Source organism: Schistocerca piceifrons, chromosome 4 (genome assembly GCF_021461385.2).
Source record: "Schistocerca piceifrons isolate TAMUIC-IGC-003096 chromosome 4, iqSchPice1.1, whole genome shotgun sequence".
NCBI lineage: Eukaryota > Metazoa > Arthropoda > Insecta > Orthoptera > Acrididae > Schistocerca > Schistocerca piceifrons.
Genome location: NC_060141.1, coordinates 263,480,278 through 263,504,710, shown reverse-complemented (window position 1 = coordinate 263,504,710; position 24,433 = coordinate 263,480,278). Strand labels below are relative to the sequence as shown.

Sequence of the window (24,433 nt, the reverse complement as noted above, 5' to 3'; positions counted from 1 at the left end):
TCCTATTTCTGATAGTATATTCCGACTTTGTATCACGGATAATATCTCAGAGCCTCAATTTCACCGTTTGGTACTGGGCTAAATGAAGTGACGGTGGTGTGTTCACACGATGCGGAATATCATCTCTATTTGACAGCTGCTAGGTCTGTAGTTATTTTTTGTCTTATCTGTCTCCTTTCTTGTGGAGTAAAACAATCCCAGCTTTTTCTGCTTTTGGGAGAAAATGCATGTAAACAACCTGCGACTCCTTTGTGTATTATTTTGCCTCCAATTTTTAAATATTTGTATTTGAATGTCATCTCTAGACGCCTTTCTTCATACCATGGTTAGCTAATGTACCTCATCTCGCATTACTTTCAAGATGTTATTATTATATAGCTGACTATCTACTTCATATTCAAAGGATATTTTTTTTAAATCTTGAAAAGCTTGTTCATCTGTCTTCTTTCAGTAACTGTGGCATCTGTCATTTCAACTAATGAAATGTGATACCCATCCAATATAAGTTTTTGTGTTAAATATAAACTTATAGTTGTTTCCACCAGTTTCTGATAATGTGTGACCTCTATCATTTCTATCATTATATCCATAAAACATCACCGAAGAGACGTTCATATACGTTTTTATCCTACCCTCGCATTAAAATCCCCCGTTATCTTCTTTTAGAGGGATTTACTCTCGTTGATCAGCTTTTGTAGGTTTTCATAGAGGACTTCCGACGTCTCAACTTAAATGAGCGTGTTAAATGAGTATATTGGTTTGAGTTCCGTGAAATGTCTTCGTTAACTTTCTAGCAGCTATTTCTAAGCTGTCTGAGATTACTTAAATATCTATAATGGTTCCTCTAAAAGTCATCTAAATTTCTTCCCTGGTCTGTTTCTCTGTGGCGAAACACATTCTTCATTTTAATTCTATTCGGCCATCTTCCGTTTCTTTGTTGCTGCTATTTAAAGCAATTACGTTATGTACATTTCATTCACATAAACTTGAGTGTGATACCATACATAATGAAAGCCCTTATTGTGAACAGGAATTAAGTAAAATTGGTAAGGGTTAATAAAAAAATCAGCTCTTTTTCTATAGTGAAGGATTGAATTACTTAATTGAGACGTAGTCATATAGGCCAGTCAGCGAAGGAAAATTAGGGGAAAAATCATGTAGTCGCAAATTTTGTACAGTGGTAGAACGGAGCGGCATGAACAACATTCAAAAATTCTTCGTCGGCGGAATGTGAGGGTGGGGGAGCGCTTAAAGGTCACTTCTTGGTGTTTTTCTTGAACAACCAGAAAATCGCGGTTTCTACAGAATATTTTTCCCAGTACAAAATTAAACTACGTTAAATTTCCTGGAAAAACAGGTTGTATTCATTTTTGTCTCGAACTAATAGTTTCCGCTTTGCAAGGAATGGAAAAACGGCAGTTTATTTAGATTAGTGTTTTAATGGTATAAAATTAACGTTTTCTATATAATTAAGTGGTTTAAGAACAAATATGAAATGTATATGCCACGTATAAGTACATTAGATCCTTATTACGAGACAAATTGTGTTCAGTAGTTGTAACAGTGTGGAAGGGGGCGCGGTGGAGGGTAGAAGCGCGGGGGAAGAAGATAGGTGGTTGGATTGTGGTCATGTACTTCCTTCCTACATGGGTCTGTAATCTGAAGAGCGAGCAGATGTTCCCTACTCTGTCTACCCCATTACGTCACGAGAATCAATTGCAAGGTGTTTCAAAAAGTTACACCTTCCTCTGTAGCACACCTTATGAATCACTGGATACGTAGTGCACAGACCCCTGGAGAGTGTTTATTTTCCACGAAGTACATTAACACTACATGGAATACAGGTTGTTACTAACAACACTAACGCAAGAAACGGTTGTGGAAATAATCAGCATGAATCTCTGAACACTGCTAGAGAGAAAATTGAATCTTAGTCTTTCGGATCGAAATCTGTAACGTTCCGTCAGGAAAGGCAACTTCCTCTGCCACGAGCGCGGCTCGCTGTTAATTTTGCGAGACGGACTACACCTCCACAACATTTTCTCTCCAGTTCCGTTATGTGAGCAGAAAAAGTAACTTCACTATGCCAGTGTTTACAAAATAAAGTTATTTTCAGTTCATTAAATGAGCACTTATTTGCAGTTTTTAAGTGAGCTTTTGTGTCAAACATTTTCCTATAAAAATGGCTGAGAGGTGTACAGTTCGTGTGGTGTCAGTGATCTTTGTAGTGTTGGCGGGAAAGGGACTGAATTGGTAAATGTGAAATCTTGCTGCTGTGTATCGATGACAGTATATTGTAAATCAGTGTAATAGTCTTGTGTTCACTTGGTGGTGAATTAACGAGTGACCAGGATGTTACTGCACTTCTCTCACCGTTAAATGCGTTACTGATAGGCTGCATAAATCTTTTCCATTCAGGAGCTGCTGGCACGTGTCGAGTATGCTGCACTGAATGGAAGCACTTGTCACACACGCACAGTATAAATTCCAAGATGGGTGTCAATAAGTCTGAGAGAATGGGACCGATCATATTCACGTCTAGACTTAAGTTGACATACCTATAGCTCCATAACACCTAGGTGACCTACATCTCTTGCAGAGGGAACCACTTTAAGCCTTTGGGCGTCTTCACATGTTGGAAGAGATGAGGCTAGGGTGATGATTTGCTATCCCTCATACTGGAAAAAGTATTCCTCATCCTGGGAAAAGTACTCCAGCTGGTGATAGTGAAGACGACGAAATCGACATTGTCGAGTACATATTGACAGCATGTTACACTTGGGACAGGTTCTTCCACGTGGTAGACAGCTGACAGCGCCAGATGTTGAGATTTTTTACGTAATAGCACTCTTATCAACTGCTAATAAGTACATACCTAGTAAACTGAATATTACTCCACTACTCTGTGTAACTGCGAACTCAGTCAAGTTATTTTGTTTACTGACATAAGAGAAGTTGACAGGAAATGCTGGGGATGTATAGCCTGTCTGTAAGCTGAAAAGTGAACGCTGAAAAGTGAGCGATGTACATGGTTAGGGACGTTGCCTTTGCCAGGAAAACACTGCAGTTACCGCACAGGATGACTAGGCATAAGTCATCGCATTCGGGAGGACGACGGTTCAGTCCCGCGTCTGGCCATCCTGATTTAGGTTTTCCGCCATTTCCCTAAATCTCTCCAGGCAAATTCCGAGATGGTTCCTTTGAAAGGGTACGGTCGACTTTCTTCCCCGTCCTTCCTTAATCCAATGAGACCGATGACCTCGCAGTTTCGTCCCTTCCCCCAAACAACCCAACCCCAACCCAACTAAGAATGAGTCAGTTTTCCTTCTAGCTAACAGAAGAGAGTGCAAAGATTTTCGTAAATTATGTCCATATGCATTACTTTCATTAGTAGCTAATATTTGTATTCCTTGTAGTGTCAATGGACTTTGCGGAGAATAAACACCCTCCATGCATGTCTGCGCACTGCGTCACCAGTGATACATTAGGCGCACTCCCGAGGGACGGTATAACTTCGTGAAAGACCTTGTTGTTGTTGTTGTTGTTGTTGTTGTGGTCTTCAGTCCTGAGACCGGTTTGATGCAGCTCTCCATGCTACTCTATCCCGTGCAAGCTTCTTCATTTCCCAGTACCTACTGCAACCTACATCCTTCTGAATCTGCTTAGTGTATTCATCTCTTGGTCTCCCTCTACGATTTTTACCGTCCACGCTGCCCTCCAATACTAAATTGGTGATCCCTTGATGCCTCAGAACATGTCCTACCAACCGATCCCTTCTTCTGGTCAAGTTGTGCCACACACTTCTCTTCTCCCCAATCCTATTCAATACTTCCTCATTAGTTATGTGATCTACCCATCTAATCTTCAGCATTCTTCTGTAGCACCACATTTCGAAAGCTTCTATTCTCTTCTTGTCCAAACTATTTATCGTCCATGTTTCACTTCGTGAAAGACCTCGTAGTTGTTTATTGTGACGTTGTCCGATAGATGAACTGGAGAATCAGCTGCCCGCACCTCAGTTTGCAGACTTATGTAGGAGGGAAGAGGGAGTCACAATTCGACGACCTACCTTCCCTCGTGCTTCTGCTTTCCACCCCTGTACCATTCACCCTGTTATGCCCCAGAACACAATTCACTCCTTAACACAGCGCTACTGCACACAGACGTGGTATGCACACTTAACATTTTTTCCCAACACACTTCATGTAACGGCGAAGATTACTTTTTTAACATTACAATGCCGTCTTAAATAAACTATGATTGTTCCACCCCTTGTATTGCGGAAACTCTTAGTTCTAGATAGAAAGATGAATAGGATCTTTTGTGTGGGAAAATTAGTGACGTTTAAATTTGTACTGGGAAAAATTTTCGCAAGGTGCTGCGATTTTTGAGCTATTAACGGAAAACATAAAAATTAAAAATGTAACTTCTAAACGTTCCCCGATCACATTCTACAGTGGGGATTTTACACTACTGGCCATTAAAATTGCTACACCAAGAAGAAATGCAGAAGATACACAGGTATTCATTGGACAAATATATTATACTAGAACTGACACGTAATTACATTTTCACGCAATTTCGGTGCATAGATCCTGAGTAATCAGTACCCAGGACAACCAGCTCTGGTCGTAATAACGGCCTTGATACGCCTGGGCATTGAGTCAAACAGAGATTGGATGGCGTGTAAGGTACAGCTGCTCTTGCAGCTTCAACACGATACCACAATTCAGCAAGAGTAGTGACTGGCGTATTGTGACGAACCAGTTGCTCGGCCACCATTGATTGATGAGAGATCTGGAGGATGTGCTGGCCAGGGCAGCAGTCGAACATTTTCTGTATCCAGAAAGGCCTGTACAGGACCTGCAACATGCGGTCGTGCATTATCCTGCTGAAATGTAGGGTTTCGCAGGGATCGAATGAAGGGTAGAAACACGGGTATTAACACATCTGAAATGTAACGTCCACTGTTCAAAGTGCCGTCAATGCGAACAGGGGGTGACCGGGACGTGTAACCAATGGCACCCCATACCATCACGCCAGCTGACACGCCAGTATGGTGATGACGAATACACGCTTCCAATGTGCGTTCACCGCGATGTCGCCAAACACGGATGCGACCATCATGATGCTGTAAACAGAACCTGGATTCATCCGAAAAAATGACGTTTTGCCATTTGTGCACCCAGGTTCGTCGTTGAATATACTATCGCAGGCGCTCCTGTCTGTGATGCAGCGTCAAGGGTAACCGCAGCCATGGTCTCCGAGCTGATAGTCCATGCTGCTGCAAACGTCGTCGAACTGGTCGTGCAGATGGTTGTTGTCTTGCAAACGTCCCCATCTGTTGACTCAGGAATCGAGACGTGGCAGCACGATCCGTTACAGCCATGCGGATAAGATGCCTGTCATCTCGACTGCTAGTGATACGAGGCCGCTGGGATCCAGCACGGCGTTCCGTATTACCCTCCTGAACCCACCGATTCCATATTCTGCTAACAGTCATTGGATCTCGACCAACGCGAGCAGCAATGTCGCGATACGACAACCGCAATCGGGATAGGCTAAAATCCGACCTTTATCAAAGACGGAAATTTCATAGTACGTATTTCTCCTCCTTACATGAGGCATCACAACATCGTTTCACCAGGCAACGCCGGCCAACTGGTGTTTGTGTATGAGAAATCGGTTGTAAACTTTCCTCATGTCAGCACGCTGTAGGTGTCGCCACCGGTGCCAACCTTGTGTGAATGCTCTGAAAAGCTAATCATTTACATATCGCAGCATCTTCTTCCTGTCGGTTAAATTTCGCATCTGTAGCACGTCATCTTCATGGTGTACCAATTTTAATGACCAGTAGTGTAGTATGTTGTTCGTGATACTCTCTCCTACAGCTATACGAACATTTGAGATTTCGCGTTTTTTTTTTCCCCCTCTACTCGACCTTCTTTGGCTCCGTTGGCTGGACTGTTGCCCTGAAGTTGATCGACGGTTTTGCAATGGCCTTCTTATGTCCTGGTGACTTTTATCTGTCAAGGCCGAAATGACAGACTTCTCCGGTAGATGTTTGCATCCAGACTTCCAGAGAACAACCTAGCGCAGTAGCGTGTTAGGCAGCAACCTGGACTCTCATTTGAGAGAACAAGGCTCAGATCGCTATCTGGCCCTCATTAAGTTCGGAGCTGATTGCATCTCTAACCTACAGATCTAGTGTTCAGGTCGCTGGCACTAGACATTCTTTTAATAATATAATTAAGTGTGAATTGATGCGGCTCCGAATAAACTACAAGGACTGTGAGTTCATAATCGAATCCGTAAGTTAACCAAAACCGAGGCCTGATGGGGCCCGTCATTAACTCCACTATGCACGGTGACAACCAGGGTTGTAAATGCACACGTTAATTCAGACGAAATGGTGACGTCGTTAGTATGAGCATCACAAGCATTTCACTAAAGCACATATTTCGGTAGGCGATTTCTGCACTGTTCGTGTGCTGTTAGAACGGGTGTGTCGCTTCGTTGTGAGATAGTAAGTGGGGTAGCATACACAGTTAAGTCACGTTGCATTAGTTTTGTGTAACTTAATAAGAAATTCAGTTGCAATACGTCGTTTCACACATCCATTCTGTGCACTTGCGGATCGGCGCGTTTGATGCGTCATTTTAGTTAATGTGTCGTAGTTGAACCCATGACAACCAGAAACACACTATTGATATGAAACTTCCTGGCAGATTAAAACTGTGTGGTCGAGTCTCGGTCGGGCACACAGTTTTAATCTGCCAGGAAGTTTCATATCAGCGCACACTCCGCTGCAGAGTGAAAATCTCATTCTGGAAACACGATTGATAACTCAAATTGCGGAACATAAGTTTAGAGATAATGCGGAAAAAGTTGCTCTCCTTCTAGAAGCAATTTACCATAGTTCCCTGGAGCAACGAATGATACCTAGCGACTGGAAAAGAGCGCAGGTCGTTCCTAATGCCAAGAAGGGTCGTAAGACGGACGCGCGCAATAAAGGCTTATATCGTTGACGCCAACCTGTTGTAGAATTATGAAATATGTTTTCTGCTCAGGCATTATGACGTTTTTGGAGAACGAAAATCTCCTCTACAGAAATCAACATGGGTTCCGCAAACAGAGATCCTGCGAAAGTCAGCTCGCTCTGTTCCTTCGTGAGATCCACAGCGCAGTGGACAACGGGGCTCGGGTTGATGTCCTGTTCCTTGGTTTCAGTAAGGCATTTGACACCGTCCCGCACTGCCGTTTAATGAAAAAAAAATTCGAGCTTACGGAGTATCAGAGCAGACCTGCGATTGGATTCAAGACTTGTTTGCAGATGGAACTCAACACGTCGCTCTTAACGGAACAAAATCGACAGATGTAAATGTTATATCCGAAGTACCACAGGGAAGTGTGATAGGACCGTTGCTGTTTACAATATATATATGAATGAAAGTAGAAAGCGTCGTATGCTCTTTAAGGCTATTCGTAGATGATGCAGTTACTTATACCAAAGTAGCAACGCCAGAAGATAGTAAGAATTTGCAGAACGACCTGCAGAGAATTGATGAGCGGGGCAGACTCTGGCAATTGACCCTGAACTTAAATAAATGTAACATGTTATGCGTACATAGGGAAAGAAATACACTACTGAAGAACTACACTATTAATGACAAACAGCTGGAGACAGCGTCTGCCGTAAAATATCTAGGCGTAACTATACAGAGCGACCTTAAGTGGAATGACCATTTAAAACAGATAGTGGGAAAAGCAGACACCAGACTCAGAGTCATCTGAAGAATCTTAAGGAAATGTAACTCATCCACTAAAGAAGTGATTTGTAAGGCGATTCTTCGCCCGATTCTTGAGTACTGTTCATCTATCTGAGATCCACACCAGATAAGACTGACAGAAGAAATAGAGAAGATCCAACGAAGAGCGGCGCGTTTCGTCACGGGATCGTTTAGCTGGCGAGAGAGCGTTACGGCAGACGTTACAAGAGAGGCGTTGTGCATCACGGAGAGCTTTACTATTGCAATTTCGGAACAGTACTTTTCAGGAGGAGTCGAACAACATACTGTTCCCTCCCCCCCCCCCCCCCCCCCCATACAGCTCGCGTATTGACTACGAGGAAAAAATTCGAGAAATTAGAGCCAATACAGAGGCTTCCCGACAATTATTCTTCCCACGCATTTTGCGCCTGGAGCAGGGTTGGAGGGAACAGACATTGATACCGAAAGTACCATCCGCCACACACCATTAGGTGGCTTGCGGAGTATGATGTAGATGTAGATGAAACAGAGATGTTACGAAACTCAGCTCGCTCTGTTCCTGAATCAGATTCACAACGCTGCAGACATGGGCTCTCAGGTGGACGCCGCGTTCCTCGATTTCAGGAATGCGTTTGACAGTGCCTCACACTGCCGTTTAATGAAAAAAGTACGAGCTTAACGAGAATCGGATCCGATTTTCAACTGGATTCAAGACTTCCTTGCAGATAGAACTCAATGCGTCGATCTTAACGGAGTAATCTCGGCAGATGTAAAGGTAATTTTGGGAGTACCCCAAGGATGTTTGCCAGGGACCAATACTGTCTATAATGTATACAAATGATCTAGTAAAATGCGTCGAAAGATCTTTAAGACAGTTCGCAGATGGTGCCGCTGTAGCAGCTAGTGAAAAAAAAAAAAAAGTGTAGCAACGCAGACTTGCAGAAGGACCTACTCAACACTGGCAGTTGACCCTACATGTAATAAATGTAACATACTCCGCATACATAGGAGAAGAAATCCACTACTGTGCAACTGCACTATTGATGACAAACTGCTGGAAACAGTAACTGCCGTAAAATATCTAGGAGTATCTATCCGGAACGACCTTGATTGGAATGATTACATAAAACATGTAGTAGGAACAGCAGATGCCACACAGATTCGTAGGAAGACTGTTAAGGAAATGTCATTCGTCCATTAAAGAAATGGCTTACAAGGTGCTTGTTCGAGCAGTTCCTGAGTACTGGCGATCAGTGTGGGATCCTTACCAAATAGGACTGAAATAAGAGGTAGAGAAGATCCAACGAAGAGCGCGCGTTTCGTCAGGGTATCGTTCAGTCCGCTTGAGAGCGTGACAGATATGCTAAACAAACTCCAGTGGCAGACCCTACAAGAGAAGCATTGCGCATTACGGAGAGATTTTCTATTGAAATTTCAAGTGAGTACTTTCCGGGAAGACTCGGACAACATATTACTTCCTACTTATCACTTTTTCAAACAAACAGCTGAATTCATGGAATCAATACTAGAAATAAGAATAATATTGACAAGGATTTAAAGTCACTTACTCTTGTACAAAAAGGTGTGCATTATTGAGGAACACACATTTTCAATAACTTGGCAGCAGCCATAAAAAGCTTAACAACCAACGAAATTCAGTTTAAGAGAAGCCTAAAGGATTTATTGGTGGCTAACTCGTTCTACTCCATTGATGAATTTCTTAGTAGAACCAACTATATATATATATATATATATATATATATATATATATATATATATATATATATATATATATATGCGCACAATTTCAGTGCAGTAATGTGTTCATTGTAAATAAGTATTGTAGTATTTCTACCACATGTTTATTACCTTATAAATAAATAAAAACTTTTTTATTTTAAATTCAGTGCATTAGTGTTTGCAAAATGATTCTTTCATATATTGTTCACTAAAAAATTGACGATCATTCCACTTGGGACCTGTGGAATGGTACATTAGCTTACTTGTATGAGTTACAAATATTTGTCATGTATTATTGTTTTTCTGACATGTTCTACATCCTGGACGACCTCCTCACTACGAATCAATTGGAGTGAAAGTAAATCTAATCTAATCTGCATGACCACAACGAGAAAATCCGAGAAATTAGTACTGATACAGAGGCCCACCGACAGTCACTCTTTCCACGCACCATTTGCGAATGGAACAGGCAAGAGGAGATCAGAGAATGGTACCAGAACTAAATCGAAAGGCCGTTGACAGAGTGGAACAAAGCATCGTAATTATAATGCCAGCAGCAGACAGTACAAAACGAGAAGCATTAGCGCAGGCACACTGAACAAGAGCCACACCCTAACACAGGCCGCCCGGTACCTGCCTGTCTCGTTCATGTGGGCAGTGTCACCTACACTTACTGGTCTTGGCCACTTTCATTTCTTCGCTGACGTGTACCGGAACTGCTTTTTAACAAATGAAGTAAAAATTTTATGTGAAAATTTGTAACATGATGTACAATTAGACGAATGGAGATAACGTTTAAAGGCAGTATGGTAATTTAAAATGCTTTCAAAAAGTTCGCGAGAGTTATGAAAATTGAATACAAAGAGAGGTGTAGGAAGGTAGGTTGGTTGGTGGGTTAAGCTGAAAGATTACGGTTCCACGTCTCGCGACGACGAAGGTATTAGAAATAGAGCAAAACTCGAATGGGTGTTGAAACCAATCAACTGTGTTCTTCTCGAAGCACTCATCACGCAATTTAGACCATGGAAAATTTGAACCTGTGTGACTGGATTGCAATATGAACCACACTCTTCCATAAAGCAAGTTCGGTCCTGTAACCACATCGTCGCTCCGTTCAGTCTGCTAAAAGTTGAATACCTAACTGGCACGTGTTCAGCGTAATGAATTTCTAAAGTTTGGCTGCCGCGAAGGTGTTTTTGGTCATTTGACTCTCGAAATCTAAGCCTTTGTGGGCTCTGTGTAGCATCTTCTGTCGTAAAGTGTTTTGCATTCGGTGGAAAATTCGGACCACATTTTAACTCTGGATTCCACACAGAAAGATGTTAAAACCTGCTTCGGTTCTTGTCTTTTTTGCTGTTTATTGGGACACTTTTTTAAAAAGATGTTGTGAGATATATTCGGCTTTTCAGTTATTACATTTTCGTCATCCGCATTATAAACTGCAAAATCCACGGAATTTGACATTAATCCATATTTGGCGCTTTTATTTAGAGACTAACTGAAAAAGGTTCGCTTCGCTTGGCCATTATTTTCATTTATTTTCTGAGAACATTCCTGATTAGCGTATTAGAGAATACTGTTAGAAAGTACATTCAAAAAATGGTAGAAGTATTAGTATTTCACGCTCAGAACTACTCTCAAATATTCAAAAAACTCTTAAGTACACTTAAATCCACTTAACTATTCTACAATACCATAATCTGAAATAAGGCACACTGTCACTCACTTATTCATTTCTTTATACAACGCCGAGCACTTTCCAAAACATTCGAAAGCAATCCAAAACATTCATACACTTGCGAGAACGTTAAAGAAACTCGGGCACTTACTAGAACATTCTAAAACACCAACAACATTCGAAAACGTTACAGAACACTTTGGGAAAACTAAAAACATTCTGGAGTATTTAGAACATTCGAAAATATTTTAGAATATTCGAGAGCATTGGTTAGGAATCAAGAATATTCGTAAAGGCTCGAGAACATTACAGATAAATCTCGACCTTTTTCCCTTCAAATACATATTGATACATATTGATGCAAATTGATTGGTGATCACCACTTCATACACACACATTCCACAAGCACAACAGCTGACACCGCACAACGACTATAGTGTCCGATATGGAAACCAAGGATAGCATGAGAAACAAAACTCAGTGACTGGCAGATGAATGGGTTTGGAGGTACCGTAAACTTGTTCCATAAACTCGGACAAAGCCAGTCAATTCCTGTAACACGTGAATTAAAAAAATAAACCTTTAAATTCAAAAAATATAAAGCTAAACTAAGTAAGTATATTCTCAAGATAGTTTTATTTAATTTAGTGAAACAACCCTTCTTTGCTTTTAATTTATTTCATACTTAATTAACTGATTCTGTTACTATAGGCCGCATTTGTCATCTTATTTGGTGAACAGATATACAAATTCTTTGGATTTCGGGTTTTAGGGAAATATAATGTAAGTAACCATGAAAGAGAATGGTTCTTTTAAATTAATACCACAGCACCTTAACGTTTCTCCTTGTGCATCATTTGTAGTGATACTAAAAGCTAGAAGATTCTCGGACCTAATTTCACATTCTATCATTTTCACTTTTCCTAAATCTGCCCTAACAGATATTCAAAAGTATACACGACGCATGCATCTCACTATCGCCATTTGATCTGGAGCGTATCCCCACATCAGAAGCATAATGGAACATTCTGTCTGGAACTTTCTAGAACATTTACCAACATTCTGGCCAGTCTCGGGCCTTTCACCACACGATTCTCAGCTGCTTGAATGACTTCCCATAAGTCCAATGACGGGATGCCCTCATTTGACACTCATATCTTCGAACACAACCCGTTCATTTTCAAACTGAAAGTTTCTTCATGGATGGGGGATGAAGCGATATCATACTATACAACCCTCATGGGGCTGCGGGGGCGGGTGGGGCAACTATAGCGGCACACAAGCACAAACCACTCTCTTATCCATACATAATATACAACTGCACGTACGTATATACACACATCAAAAAACGTTTTGCGTCACCCCGCTTCCGAGAGTTCCGGAATCTGTATAGAAAATGGGAATAGAGATCAACATAAACATTATTTCCGCCCTTTTTATTGCTCATGAAAACCACACATTGCATGTTGTACCACCATACAGCGAGACCTTCAGAGGTGGTGGTCCAAATTACTGTACACACCGGTACTTATAATACCCAGCAGCATGTCCTCTTGCATTGATGCATGTCTGTATTCGTCGTGGCATACTATCCACAAGTTCATCAAGGCACTGTTGGTCCAGATTGTCCCACATCTCAACGGCGATTCGACGTAGATCCCTCAGTGTGGTTGGTGGGTCACGTTGTCCATAAACAGCCCTTTTCAGTGTATCCCAGTTATGTTGGATAGGGTTCATGCCAGGAGATCATGCTGGCCCCTCTAGTCGAGCGATGTCGTTATCCTGAAGGAATTCATTCACAAGGTGTGCACGACTGGGGCGCAAATTGTCGTCTGTGAAGACGAATGCCTCGCCAATATACTGCCGATATGGTTGCATTATAGGTCGGAGGATGGCATTCACGTATCGTACAGCCGTTACGGCGCCTTCTATGACCACCAGCGGCGTACGTCGGCCACACATAATGCCACTCAAAAACAGCAGGGAACCTCCACCTTGCTGCACTCTCTGGACAGTGTGTCTAGGCGTTCAGCCTGACCAGGTTGCCTCCAAACACGTCTCCGACAATTGTCTGGTTGAAGGCATATGAGACACTCATCGGTGAAGAGAACGTGGTACCAATCCTGAGTGGTCCATCCGGCATGTTGTTGGCCCCAGGGGACTGATGACTTCAGATGTTAAGTTCCATAATGCTCAGAGCCATTTTGTTGGGCCCATCTGTACCACGCTGCATAGTGTCGTGGTTGCAAAGATATACCCCGCCATGGACGCCGGGAGTGAAGTTGGGCACAGTTTACGTCGTAACACGATGTCCTGGGGTTGCACGAAAAGCATTATTCAACATGGTGGCGTTGCTGTCAGGGTTCCTCCGCGCCATAATCTGTAGGTAGTGGTCATCCGCTGCAGCAGTAGCCCTTGTGTGGCCTGAGCGAGGCATGTCATCGACAGTTCCTGTCTCTCTGTATCTCCTCCATGTCCGAACAACATTGCTTTGGTTCACTCCGATACGCCTGGACACTTCCCTTGTTGAGAGCCCTTCCTGGCGCAAAGTAACAATGCGGACGCAATCGAATCGCGGTATTGGCCGTCTAGGCATGGTTGAATTAAAGGTAGAACGAGCCGTGTACTTCCTTCGTGGTGGAGTGACTGGAACTGATCGGCTGTCGGACTACCTCCGTCTAATAGGCGCTGCTCATGCATGGCTGTTTACATCTTTGGGCGGGTTTAGTGACATCTCTGAATAGTCAAAGGGACTGTGTCTGTTCTGAGAAATGGGGTGATGCAAAACTTGTATTGATGTGTGCATGTTTGTACCTACCACGTATCCTCCTAAACCACTGGACCGATATGAACCAAACTTTGTACACATATCACTTACTGTCTGAAAAGAATCGCTGTGTTGGTAAGAACCAGCTACCTATCAAAGGGATAGGGATGGGGTTGAAAAAGGAGCCTAGCCCACAGCGCGAGAATACCCAGATTTTATTCACCCAGTGTATGAGAATGAGAGACTTAGCGACTTGCAACAATCTTTACATTTAATTTCAAACCAGTCCCTGAATAGATTTCAACCAAACTTTGTTCACATATTACTTACTCTGGAAAGAAATACTGTTTGGGTAAGAACCAAAAACTCCTATTGGGGTGGAGATGGTAATGTGAAGAGAGAAGGGGTCGAGGGGATGGTCAGAGGAGGGAGGAGCGGATGGATAGAGAGAGGGTTAGGAGGAGACTGACAGAAAGAGAAGGGTGGAGGAGATGAACAAAGAGAGGGACTTAAGGAGATGGACAGAGAAGAAGGAGGAGGAGACGGAGTTAGAGGGGGTTAAGTCGAAATAGAGAGGGGACATGGAGATGGATTTAGGGGAAGACCAGACGGAATGAGAGAGGGGAGAAGCAGATGAACAGAGTGAGGGGGAGAGTGTGATGGACTAACAGAATTGTAATAAAGAGATGCTCGGCACCGCCAGGATCTCAGCTACTTTATTATACGTATTAATTAATCCCTATGATGAACATAGACAAGACAGAACGCTTCCAAACAGAAAGAATTTCTTTGTTTCAAACGTTGCCAGAAAGCAGGTTTCAGATTTTAGCTAAACCATCTTTCCTTACGCGACCAAGAATTTTAACAAAAACCACTTCATATCTTCCTCGTTGGAAAATGTGCGGCTTCTTTGAGAATGTAAGGTCTCAGCAATGCCAGTTGAAGAGTCATAGGTGATTTATTAAAATTTGCAGCCAAGTTGCTTTTGTGCTAAGTGAGAACGTGACAGGCTACCCTTCGTTAAGGCGCAGTGCTAACAATCGAGGAGCATGCGACACCAGACTGCAGCCTGTAGAGGCAAAAAACCGCCACAGCCTCGCCGCACGTTCACCCACGCAAGGCTTCCTGAAGGAATCCAGGTGGCAGTGTCGGTTTCTGATCATCGGGTTTCGAGCGCACAAAGGAGCCTCCCGTTCTCTGGACCTCACATTTACCTTTCGCTAAAGTAAAGTGTCAGCCATATGGTGCCTACGGTGGATTCTGTTCTGTTTCGCATAGATTCGCACTATCGTGGACGATTTCACTACAGTACCTCTACTGGATTCTGTACCGAAACCATATGGCGTTAACTGGCAATCACAGCCTACTGGTTTTAGGCCGCAATGAAAGCCGTAAAAAGGATACGCCATATATTTCGTGAATTGCGAAAAATATGGGGCAAGTGCATCCGGTAAGCATCGAAAAGGCATAAATCATCTTTTCTTACACGACCAAGAATTTTGACAAAAGCCTGCAACATATGAAGGGCATATTGTAACGAAATTCTCTTTTTGATAAAAATCCCGCGGCAGATGAGGCCAAAGAACTTTTGTCTATGAATGAGCAGCATGTGATGAACTTTCGCTTTATTGTCGAAGCGTGTCTCTTATGGAAAGAAAAAAGTGCAACGATGATGATCGAAGAGGTCGACTTGTGAAGAAAACGAATGAAAGAATCCGTCAGGCCAGGATTTTCAAAATCTTTCAACTTTCGCAACAATTGTTAAAAATTCTGTGCTACGTAGTCAACGAAGAAAAGTAAGGTTGCAATAAACTCTTCTCATTACTTACCAGAATTTTATTCTGAGAACTACAAAACACAATAGACTGTTCCTCCCTTAGCTTTAACTTTTCACATATTGAAGTCTTTCTCAAGTGAATTATGACCAGCGATGCGAGTTCAGTGTCCTACGTCAATACCTAGATGAAAATTATGAGTTTCAGTACGGCAGACTTCCAGTACTATTTCACTTTATTTATCATGTAGCCTACTGTGATCATGATAAATGGGGAGGGGAATGAAGTGCTTTCTATACGGAACAGTGAAGTGCGCATACGAGGACTGTGACCGTAGTCAATGGAATATTCTGCCTGTTTTTGACTGAATCCAGAAACAAGCGACTGTCGTGCAATATTTAATACCTTCTATAAAATTATCAGGTGATTCTAAGAAAATTAGATTAGGAAACGAGACGCTTAAAATAGTAGATGAGTTTTGTTATTTGGGCAACAAAATAAGTTGTGATGGCTGAAGTAGGGAGGATATAAAAAGTAGACTCTCAATGGTAAGAACAGCGTTTCTGGAGAAGAGAAATTTGTTGACATGGAATATAGATTTAAGTGTTCCGAAGTCTTTTCTGAGTCCAGACATACATGGAAGTGGAAACGTGGACGATAAACAGTTAAAACAACAACAAGAAAATAGAAGCTTTTCCAATGTGGTGCTACAGACGAATGTTGTTGATTAGGTGGGTAGATCACATAGTAAATGAGAAGGTGCCGATTATAAGTGGGGAGAAAAGAAATTTACTGCACAGCCTGACTGTAAGAAGGGGTCGATTCATAGGGCATATTCTGAGACATCAAGGGATCAACAATTTACTACTGGAGCGAAGAGTGAGCGGAAAAATTGTTGGGGGATACCAACAGATGAATACAGTAAGTAGACCCAGAAGGATGTAGGTTGTAGTAGCTATTCGGAAACGAAAATGCTCGCACAGGTTAGAGTAGCATGAACAGCTGAATCAGACCAGTTTTCGGACAGAAACAACAACAACTACTACAACAATATTAAATTATGAGAGCATTACAGTTGAAACCACCTTTAATCGTTAACGTGTTATGAGGCAGCCAACAGACCAATATCTACAATATGTATATAGAACCGTCCTTTATCTACACTGTTAATACACACGCAGCTGAAAACTATATAGATACACTTTGGGCTAAGGAATGAACAATTTCACATACGTGAACGTTCATATGTAGTAGGTAACCTGAAGACTAAATATCCTACGACTCCTGACGCTCTTCGTTCACACTCCTGTAGAAGGGTATCAACCATCTACAACATTTTTGGTTCCTTTCTCGTCTTCGCCCCTTTCTCTGGACTGGTCTCTCGGCTGCCAATATGTGGATTTTAACCGACATGCGGTTCATGTCCCAGTTGATGCACACAGTTGTGATGCGCTGTCTATGTGGGAACAAACGATTTAGCATTCCTTTCGGACAGACTTGGTTCAGTTTTTCCAGAAGTCTATCGAATAACGCTAGAGAAACAACTCTGTACTGGCGACATCGCTCCTATTCTCTGCAAAACAGAGGCAGTGTCCACTTGTACTTACTTCGCTCTCGATATGTCCTGAAAGATCTCTATCACGTAAAAAAGACGAAGTTAACACTTATAGCAGTTGCAAGCGGCTCAGCGTAGTGACTGACGGACGGTGCCTGTTGTGTTACAGGAGCTGTCTCCAAGGCCCGTTTTCGTGCACGACGCACCTGCGCAGTTCGATATCGTTCCCGGCAAAATGGGTAAGTTTACCAGCTGACTTGTGTTTATTTCTTTACCTCTTCCTCGATGTAATTTAATGGTAATAGACCACCTCCCACGCCTCCGTAATTAAGATTTGGTGTTTCGACTCACATCCTTTGTCAGCTGAAAAAAAAGAACTGGTTGTCAATAGATTATCTGTCTTCCTTTCTTAGACCTATGAGAAGTAATTGTAACGTTTTAATCATCATCTCAAAAAATGAAGTTAGGTAGTTAATTTTTGTTTGTTCCCAAGTACATGTCTGTAGTCCTGCTACACGCTGAAAAATCCGCAGTGCAGTACTGTGACATAACACTAGAGGTCCCAAACAAATTTGCACATCCAATTGGAAGAGTGCTGCACCAATTTCGTTTACTCTCGTTTAATGGCATGCGAAGGTACTGTGGATGCTGGAATGTTAATGTACTTTACGACTGAAGACTGCAATTGCAAACATACGAAAATTAATTACGCAATTTCATTTTTCCGAGATGATAATTAAGACTTCAGGACTACTTCTTGTATGTCGTACATGTCTTGAAATGTGTATATCTGACATTGTGCCTAAACTGTAAAGCAGTTTTTGTATTGTTTCAAAGTGACTGATCATGGTACCTCGTGTACGAGATTTACTATTTCAGCGTAGCGGTTATATTGTATTTTATAGCACATTTAACATTGAGTGGTTGCGCTTGAATGGGTGATGGATGGTGAGAGGAAGTAGACAGCATTGTTGCACTTGTACATGCATTTTGTTTCATCAGTAGCTATAATTCATACAATTTGACGACTGCCGTCCTGGAAGTTTTTAATAAGAGCGCTAGTAACAAAAATCGTGCGCACACGTTGCTTCCAAGAATCATTATTTGAGTAATTTCATCGAGATTTTTATGTGTGTCTTGGTGCTTTCATCACGAAGCGCTCTAAGCAACAAGTACAGTAATTACTATAATAACGCTCAAGCCCATATAGCTACTATATTTGTCTGAAAATAAAGTTCTTTTTACTCTGTACTAAAAGTATTACTAACGGTCTAGGAAAGGTCTGAGAAAACGTGAATGTCACTATAATTACACACTCACTATGAAAACACAGTAGTGTCTGAGGTTATCCAAGGATACAGCACCACTGTTAGGAGTATCTGGAATACAATACCGAGTGGTTGACGGCATATGCACGTGAGAAGAGAACGTTTACGGTTTTTGTCCGTTGGAGGTCATCAGCTTCTGACTAATTTAATGGGACTCGTGACTTCCTCTGTTGTGGCAACCTCTTCATCTCAGAGTAGCACATCACATTTTGTCCATATGTGTTGAATATATTCCTATCTTCCATCTCATTCAGTTTTTCTCCTATAAGTCTCCCTCTATTACTGTGGCAGCTGTTCCATTTATTCTCTTCGTAAACTAAAGAAATTATTTATATTTTAATCAGGTGCCAAATCTCCCACGTAGTACATGAAGCATCCCACGCTTAGGCGAGCTTTTCACTGGATGGGTACATTTGTTCATAGTTGTGTGGACATAATGTAAAAGAGAAGAGGAAATTCATACATTTACACACGCATCGGCTTATTTTCTGAGGATTTTCCCAATTGCATTGCATTTCTATAGGAACACTTTCCTTTAAATTACTTCTTATGCAAAAATATTCTATTATACTGTCCCTTCATCTAGTCAGTGTTTTCCATACATTCCTTTCCTTGCCGAGTCAGCAGAGAAGTTCCTCATTTCTTCCGTTATCAATCATTTTTTACTATCCCTCGATAACATCAGAACTAAAACCCTTCGATTTTCTTCTTTTCCGAATTTCCTACAGCCCATGATTCTCTACTGCAAAATGCTGTACTCCAAACGTACTTTCTCAGCGTCAGATTAAGGCACACATTTGTGCCAGAAGACTTCCCATGTCGAGGATTGTCTTCCTAGATGTGTTAATGCCTGTGTCCTCATTGCTTCTACCGTCATGTTTTACTTGTACTTTGCCTTTCTTTTGTTTACTCTCAATCCATATTTAGTCTTCAGTGGAGTGTTCAGTCCATTCAACAGGTCCTCTAAGTCTTCCTAACTTCAACAGCGGACAACAATGTTACCAACATATCTTAGCACTGATGTCCATTCACCATGAATTTTAATCGTACTTCTGAACTTTTATTTTCTCCTTTGCCTCTTTCATATACTGGTTGAATAGTAATGGCAAAAGACTACTTATCTGCCGTGCACCGTCTTTAACTCCAACCCTCATTTGTTGGCCTCCCATTGTTATTGTTTCTTGCTGGTTTTCGTACATATTGTTTAATATATGTAGGGTGACCAGACGTCAGGATTAATCCGGACATGTCCTCCTTTTTAGCACTTTGTTGAGCCCAATACAGTTAAATTTACAATTCGTCCCGTTCTATTGCTCTTTTCTTAAACACTTTAGCTATTGGCACAGCCTTCGTGATAAACACGCAAAAGGCGGTGTTAGTAGGTGACACCAGGATCGTCGATATTATCGTTGATCGACCTAAAAGCGAATGCAAATAGCGATTATATAAATTTTTTGTTTCGTATCTTCGCTTTGTATTGGCTTGGCTTCCTGTAGGGCATGTGTGATTTGTGAGTGTACTTGCGAGTGGTATCCTCATCTGCAGTTGACCATTTTGATGAGTCCTCTTTTTTCTTCCTTTGTCCTCCTTTCTGAAGCTGTTTGTCCTCCTTTTTAAACAATTGCATCTGGTCACCCTAAATATATGTATATCCCTAAATCACCTACCTATTTTTCTGAAGAACTCAAAACGCCTTGTAGCACCATGACTAACCGTATATTCTTTACTTCAGTCGTTGGAGACCCACATTTCACCTCCACGTATGGAACGTTCCACCGTACACAGTTTTCATTCAGAAAACGGTTTCATGAAGTTACATTTAAATATTAGCCAAGATCTCGTGCGACGTGTGGAGTTATGCCCGGTAATCACACATTCATTTGTCCAAAGATGTTTCCTTTAAAGACCATACACTGTATAGTGACTGATTTTACTATCTACACTGGGTCGTAAACCAAATTATTGCTAACAGCGTGTTTTGAATACTCAGTATGTTTCCAGTAATTATTCGTAGGCGTTAATAGGATGCGTGTCCTCTGAAATAGTACAAGATTTTTACAGACTACTGTTTCCACCTCATATAGAGCTTGTCGATGTTAATTGATCAGAATTTTCAGAACTCTAACGAATACTGTTCTGCGAGTTCACGTACCATGCAGCCACACAAAACCAGAAAAAAAGACCGTATCTAGATCTACCTCACCAATACGCATAGAACGCAATAGCAGATTGCAGTACTGAAGTCAGACTACGGTATCTTAATTTACCCAGTCAACGAGGATCGAAAACGGTCGAATTGGGGAAAAATCGTGTAATCAAAAATTCTTGTACAGTGTACGAGGGGAGTGACATGAACACAATTCTAAAAATCACGACCAATTGTGAGCGTGAAGGTAGGTGGGCAGGGCTGACGTTTAAAGGATATTTTTCAAGTTTTTCTTCAATAACTCGAAAACGACGGCTCCTAGCGAAAATATTTCCCAGTAACAAATTGAACTACATTAAATCTCCTACGATATAGCTCCAATTCATTTTTGCTCGGAATGAGAGTTTCCGCGCTGCAGGGAATGAAAAAATCGCAGACCATTAAAAGATAGTGGCTTAATGGTATAAAATTAATTTCTATTATTAACTGAAGTGAGTTAAGAACAAGTATTAAACGTATGCCTACGTCCCAGTGCAGTAGAGCAGTATTAACGAACAAATTTATTGCGTTATAGGGGTGTAGCAGGGTGGAGGAAGTCAGGTGGAGGGTAAAAGCGTAAGCGAAGGTAGGTCGCCGGATTGTGGTGATGCGCTTCCCTCCTTCACAGGTCTGCAAAACGGAAGAGCGAGCAGGTGATTTCCCAGTCTGCCTGCCCCACTATTTCACAAGAAGCAGCTACAGGGTGTTTCACAATGTTAAAGCGACCCTCCACTGCGCACCTTATGAATTACTGTCGACACAGTCCACAGACACGCATGGCGGTGTTTATTTTTCACAAAGTGCGTTGACACTGCATGGAGTACAGATATGAGATACTAATAAGAAACCCATATGGACAGAAATATCTGCACACTTTTCTACTCTGCTAGAGGGGAAGTTGACAGATTCTTAGTCATTCTGTGTGGCAGCTGTAGCAGCGTTCCTCTGGGAAAGGTAACTTCTCCCACCGCGATTGCCGCTCACTTTTCATTTACAGACAGATTACACATCCGCAGAATTTCCTGTCTAGTTCTATCATGCGAGTAGACAAAATAACGTCACGAGTTCTTTTTTTATATAGTGGAGATATTTTCAGTTTATCAAATGTGTACTTGTTCGCTGTTGTTAGTGAGCTATGTGTTAAAAAGGAGCAATAGCTGGAGCTGTCAACTGACTACCACAGTGAAGAACATCATGGTGTTAATATGTATTCGACACTGTTAGTTTCATTGTCACCACTGTCACAGCTGGAATACCTTTCACAGCATGAGAGGTATCAAATCCACCTCCCCAGTCTCAGCTACCCCCACATATGACGTGGTCCAGTGATTTAAAGTGTATTTCTGTGCAGTAGTAGTAGGTCACCTGGGTGTTACAGAACTTCAGATATTTCAACATGAGGCAAGCAATGCATTACAGCAGATTACTATTCTAGACTTGAGCACGATCAGTCTCATTCTGTCAGACATACTGATGCGCGCCTTGCGAGAAATACTGTGGATATGTGGTAAGTGGCTCCACTCAGTGTAGGCCACTCAACAAGTTTCAGCAGTTTAGAATGGAAGAGATTTATGCAGTCTACCACTAACACAATTAATTGTGAGAGAAATGCAGTAGCTTTCTGGTCATTCATTAATTCGTCACCATTTGACTATGACACGATTACATAGCTTTACAATGTTTCAGTGATAGACAGTAGAAGGGCGCGACATTTATCCAATCCAGTCCCTTTCCCATCAACACTATAAAGATAACTAACAACATCACACTTACAAATTATACAATTGTAAGCCATTGTTTGTAGGAACGTATTTTACATAAAAGCTCAGTTAACAGCTGAGATAGGCCGGCCGCAGTCGCCGAGCGGTTCTAGGCGCTTCAGTCCGGAACCGCGCGACTGCTACGGTCGCAGGTTCGAATCTTGCCTCGGGCATGGATGTGTGTGCTGTCCTTAGGTTAGTTAGGTTTAAGTAGTTCTAAGTTCTAGTGGACTGATGACCTCAGATGTTAAGTCCCATAGTACTCAAGGCCATTTGAACCATTTTTTGAACAGCTGAGATAGTACTCATTTGTTGTTGTTCTTGTGGTCTTCAGTCCTGAGACTGGGTTGATGCAGCTCTCCATGCTACTCTATCCTGTGCAAGGTTCTTCATCTCCCAGTACTTACTGCAACCTACATCCTTCTGGATCTGCTTAGTGTATTCATCTCTTGGTCTCCCTCTACGATTTTTACCCTCCACACTGCCCTCCAATGCTAAATTTGTGATACTCTGATGCCTCAGAACGTGTCCTACCAACCTGTCCCTTCTTCTTGTCAAGTTGTGCCACAAACTCCTCTTCTCCCCAATTCTATTCAATACCTCCTCATTAGTTATGTGATCTACCCATATAATCTTCAGCATTCTTCTGTAGCACCACATTTCGAAAGCTTCTATTCTCTTCTTGTCCAAACTATTTATCGTCCATGTTTCACTTCCATACATGGCTACACTCCCTACAAATACTTTCAGAAACGACTTCCTGACTCTTAAATCTATACCCCATGTTAACAAATTTCTCTTATTCAGAAACGCTTTCCTTGCCATTGCCAGTCTACATTTTATATCCTCTCTACTTCGACCATCATCAGTTATTTTGCTCCCCAAATAGCAAAACTCCTTTACTACTTGTAGTGTCTCATTTCCTAATCTAATTCCCTCAGCATCACCCGACTTATTTCGACTACATTCCATTATGCTCGTTTTGCTTTTGTTGATGTTCATCTTATATCCTCCTTTCAAGACACTGTCCATTCCGTTCAATTCCTCTTCCAAGTCCTTTGCTGTCTCTGACAGAATTACAATGTCATTTAATGAAATGAAAACAACTGCACTATATAAACACGTGCTGCATGAAGTTAATTGGTCTAGTCCCATAACAGAACTGGACAGGAAAAGCTGCGGAGGTATAGTCTGTCTGCAAAATGAAAACGAAGCAGCGTTCGTGGTGGAGGATGTCGCATTTCCCAAAATAACGCCACAGCCGTTGTAAAGGACGACTAAACATCAATTTGCCCCTAGCAATGTAGAATAATGTGCAGAAATTGATGTAGATGGTGTTCATATACGTTTCTTTTGTTAATATCATCAGTAACTCATATTTGTATGCCATGTACACTCCTGGAAATTGAAATAAGAACACCGTGAATTCATTGTCCCAGAAAGGGGAAACTTTATTGACACATTCCTGGGGTCAGATACATCACATGATCACACTGACAGAACCACAGGCACATAGACACAGGCAACAGAGCATGCACAATGTCGGCACTAGTACAGTGTATATCCACCTTTCGCAGCAATGCAGGCTGCTATTCTCCCATGGAGACGATCGTAGAGATGCTGGATGTAGTCCTGTGGAACGGCTTGCCATGCCATTTCCACCAGGCGCCTCAGTTGGACCAGCGTTCGTGCTGGACGTGCAGACCGCGTGAGACGGCGCTTCATCCAGTCCCAAACATGCTCAATGGGGGACAGATCCGGAGATCTTGCTGGCCAGGGTAGTTGACTTACACCTTCTAGAGCACGTTGGGTGGCACGGGATACATGCGGACGTGCATTGTCCTGTTGGAACAGCAAGTTCCCTTGCCGGTCTAGG

The 24,433-nt window shown here is 42.0% G+C and overlaps 1 protein-coding gene across 1 annotated transcript in view; it reads left to right on the top strand.

The window, feature by feature from the left end:
• The window catches only part of LOC124795276 (calpain-C), a 449,990-nt gene that overhangs the window by 138,212 nt on the left and 287,345 nt on the right, over nt 1-24,433 (top strand). Inside the window, exon 3 of the mRNA XM_047259222.1 lies at nt 17,454-17,523. Coding sequence (XP_047115178.1) covers nt 17,454-17,523 — 70 coding nt within the window. The remainder of the gene's footprint in view (nt 1-17,453; nt 17,524-24,433) is intronic.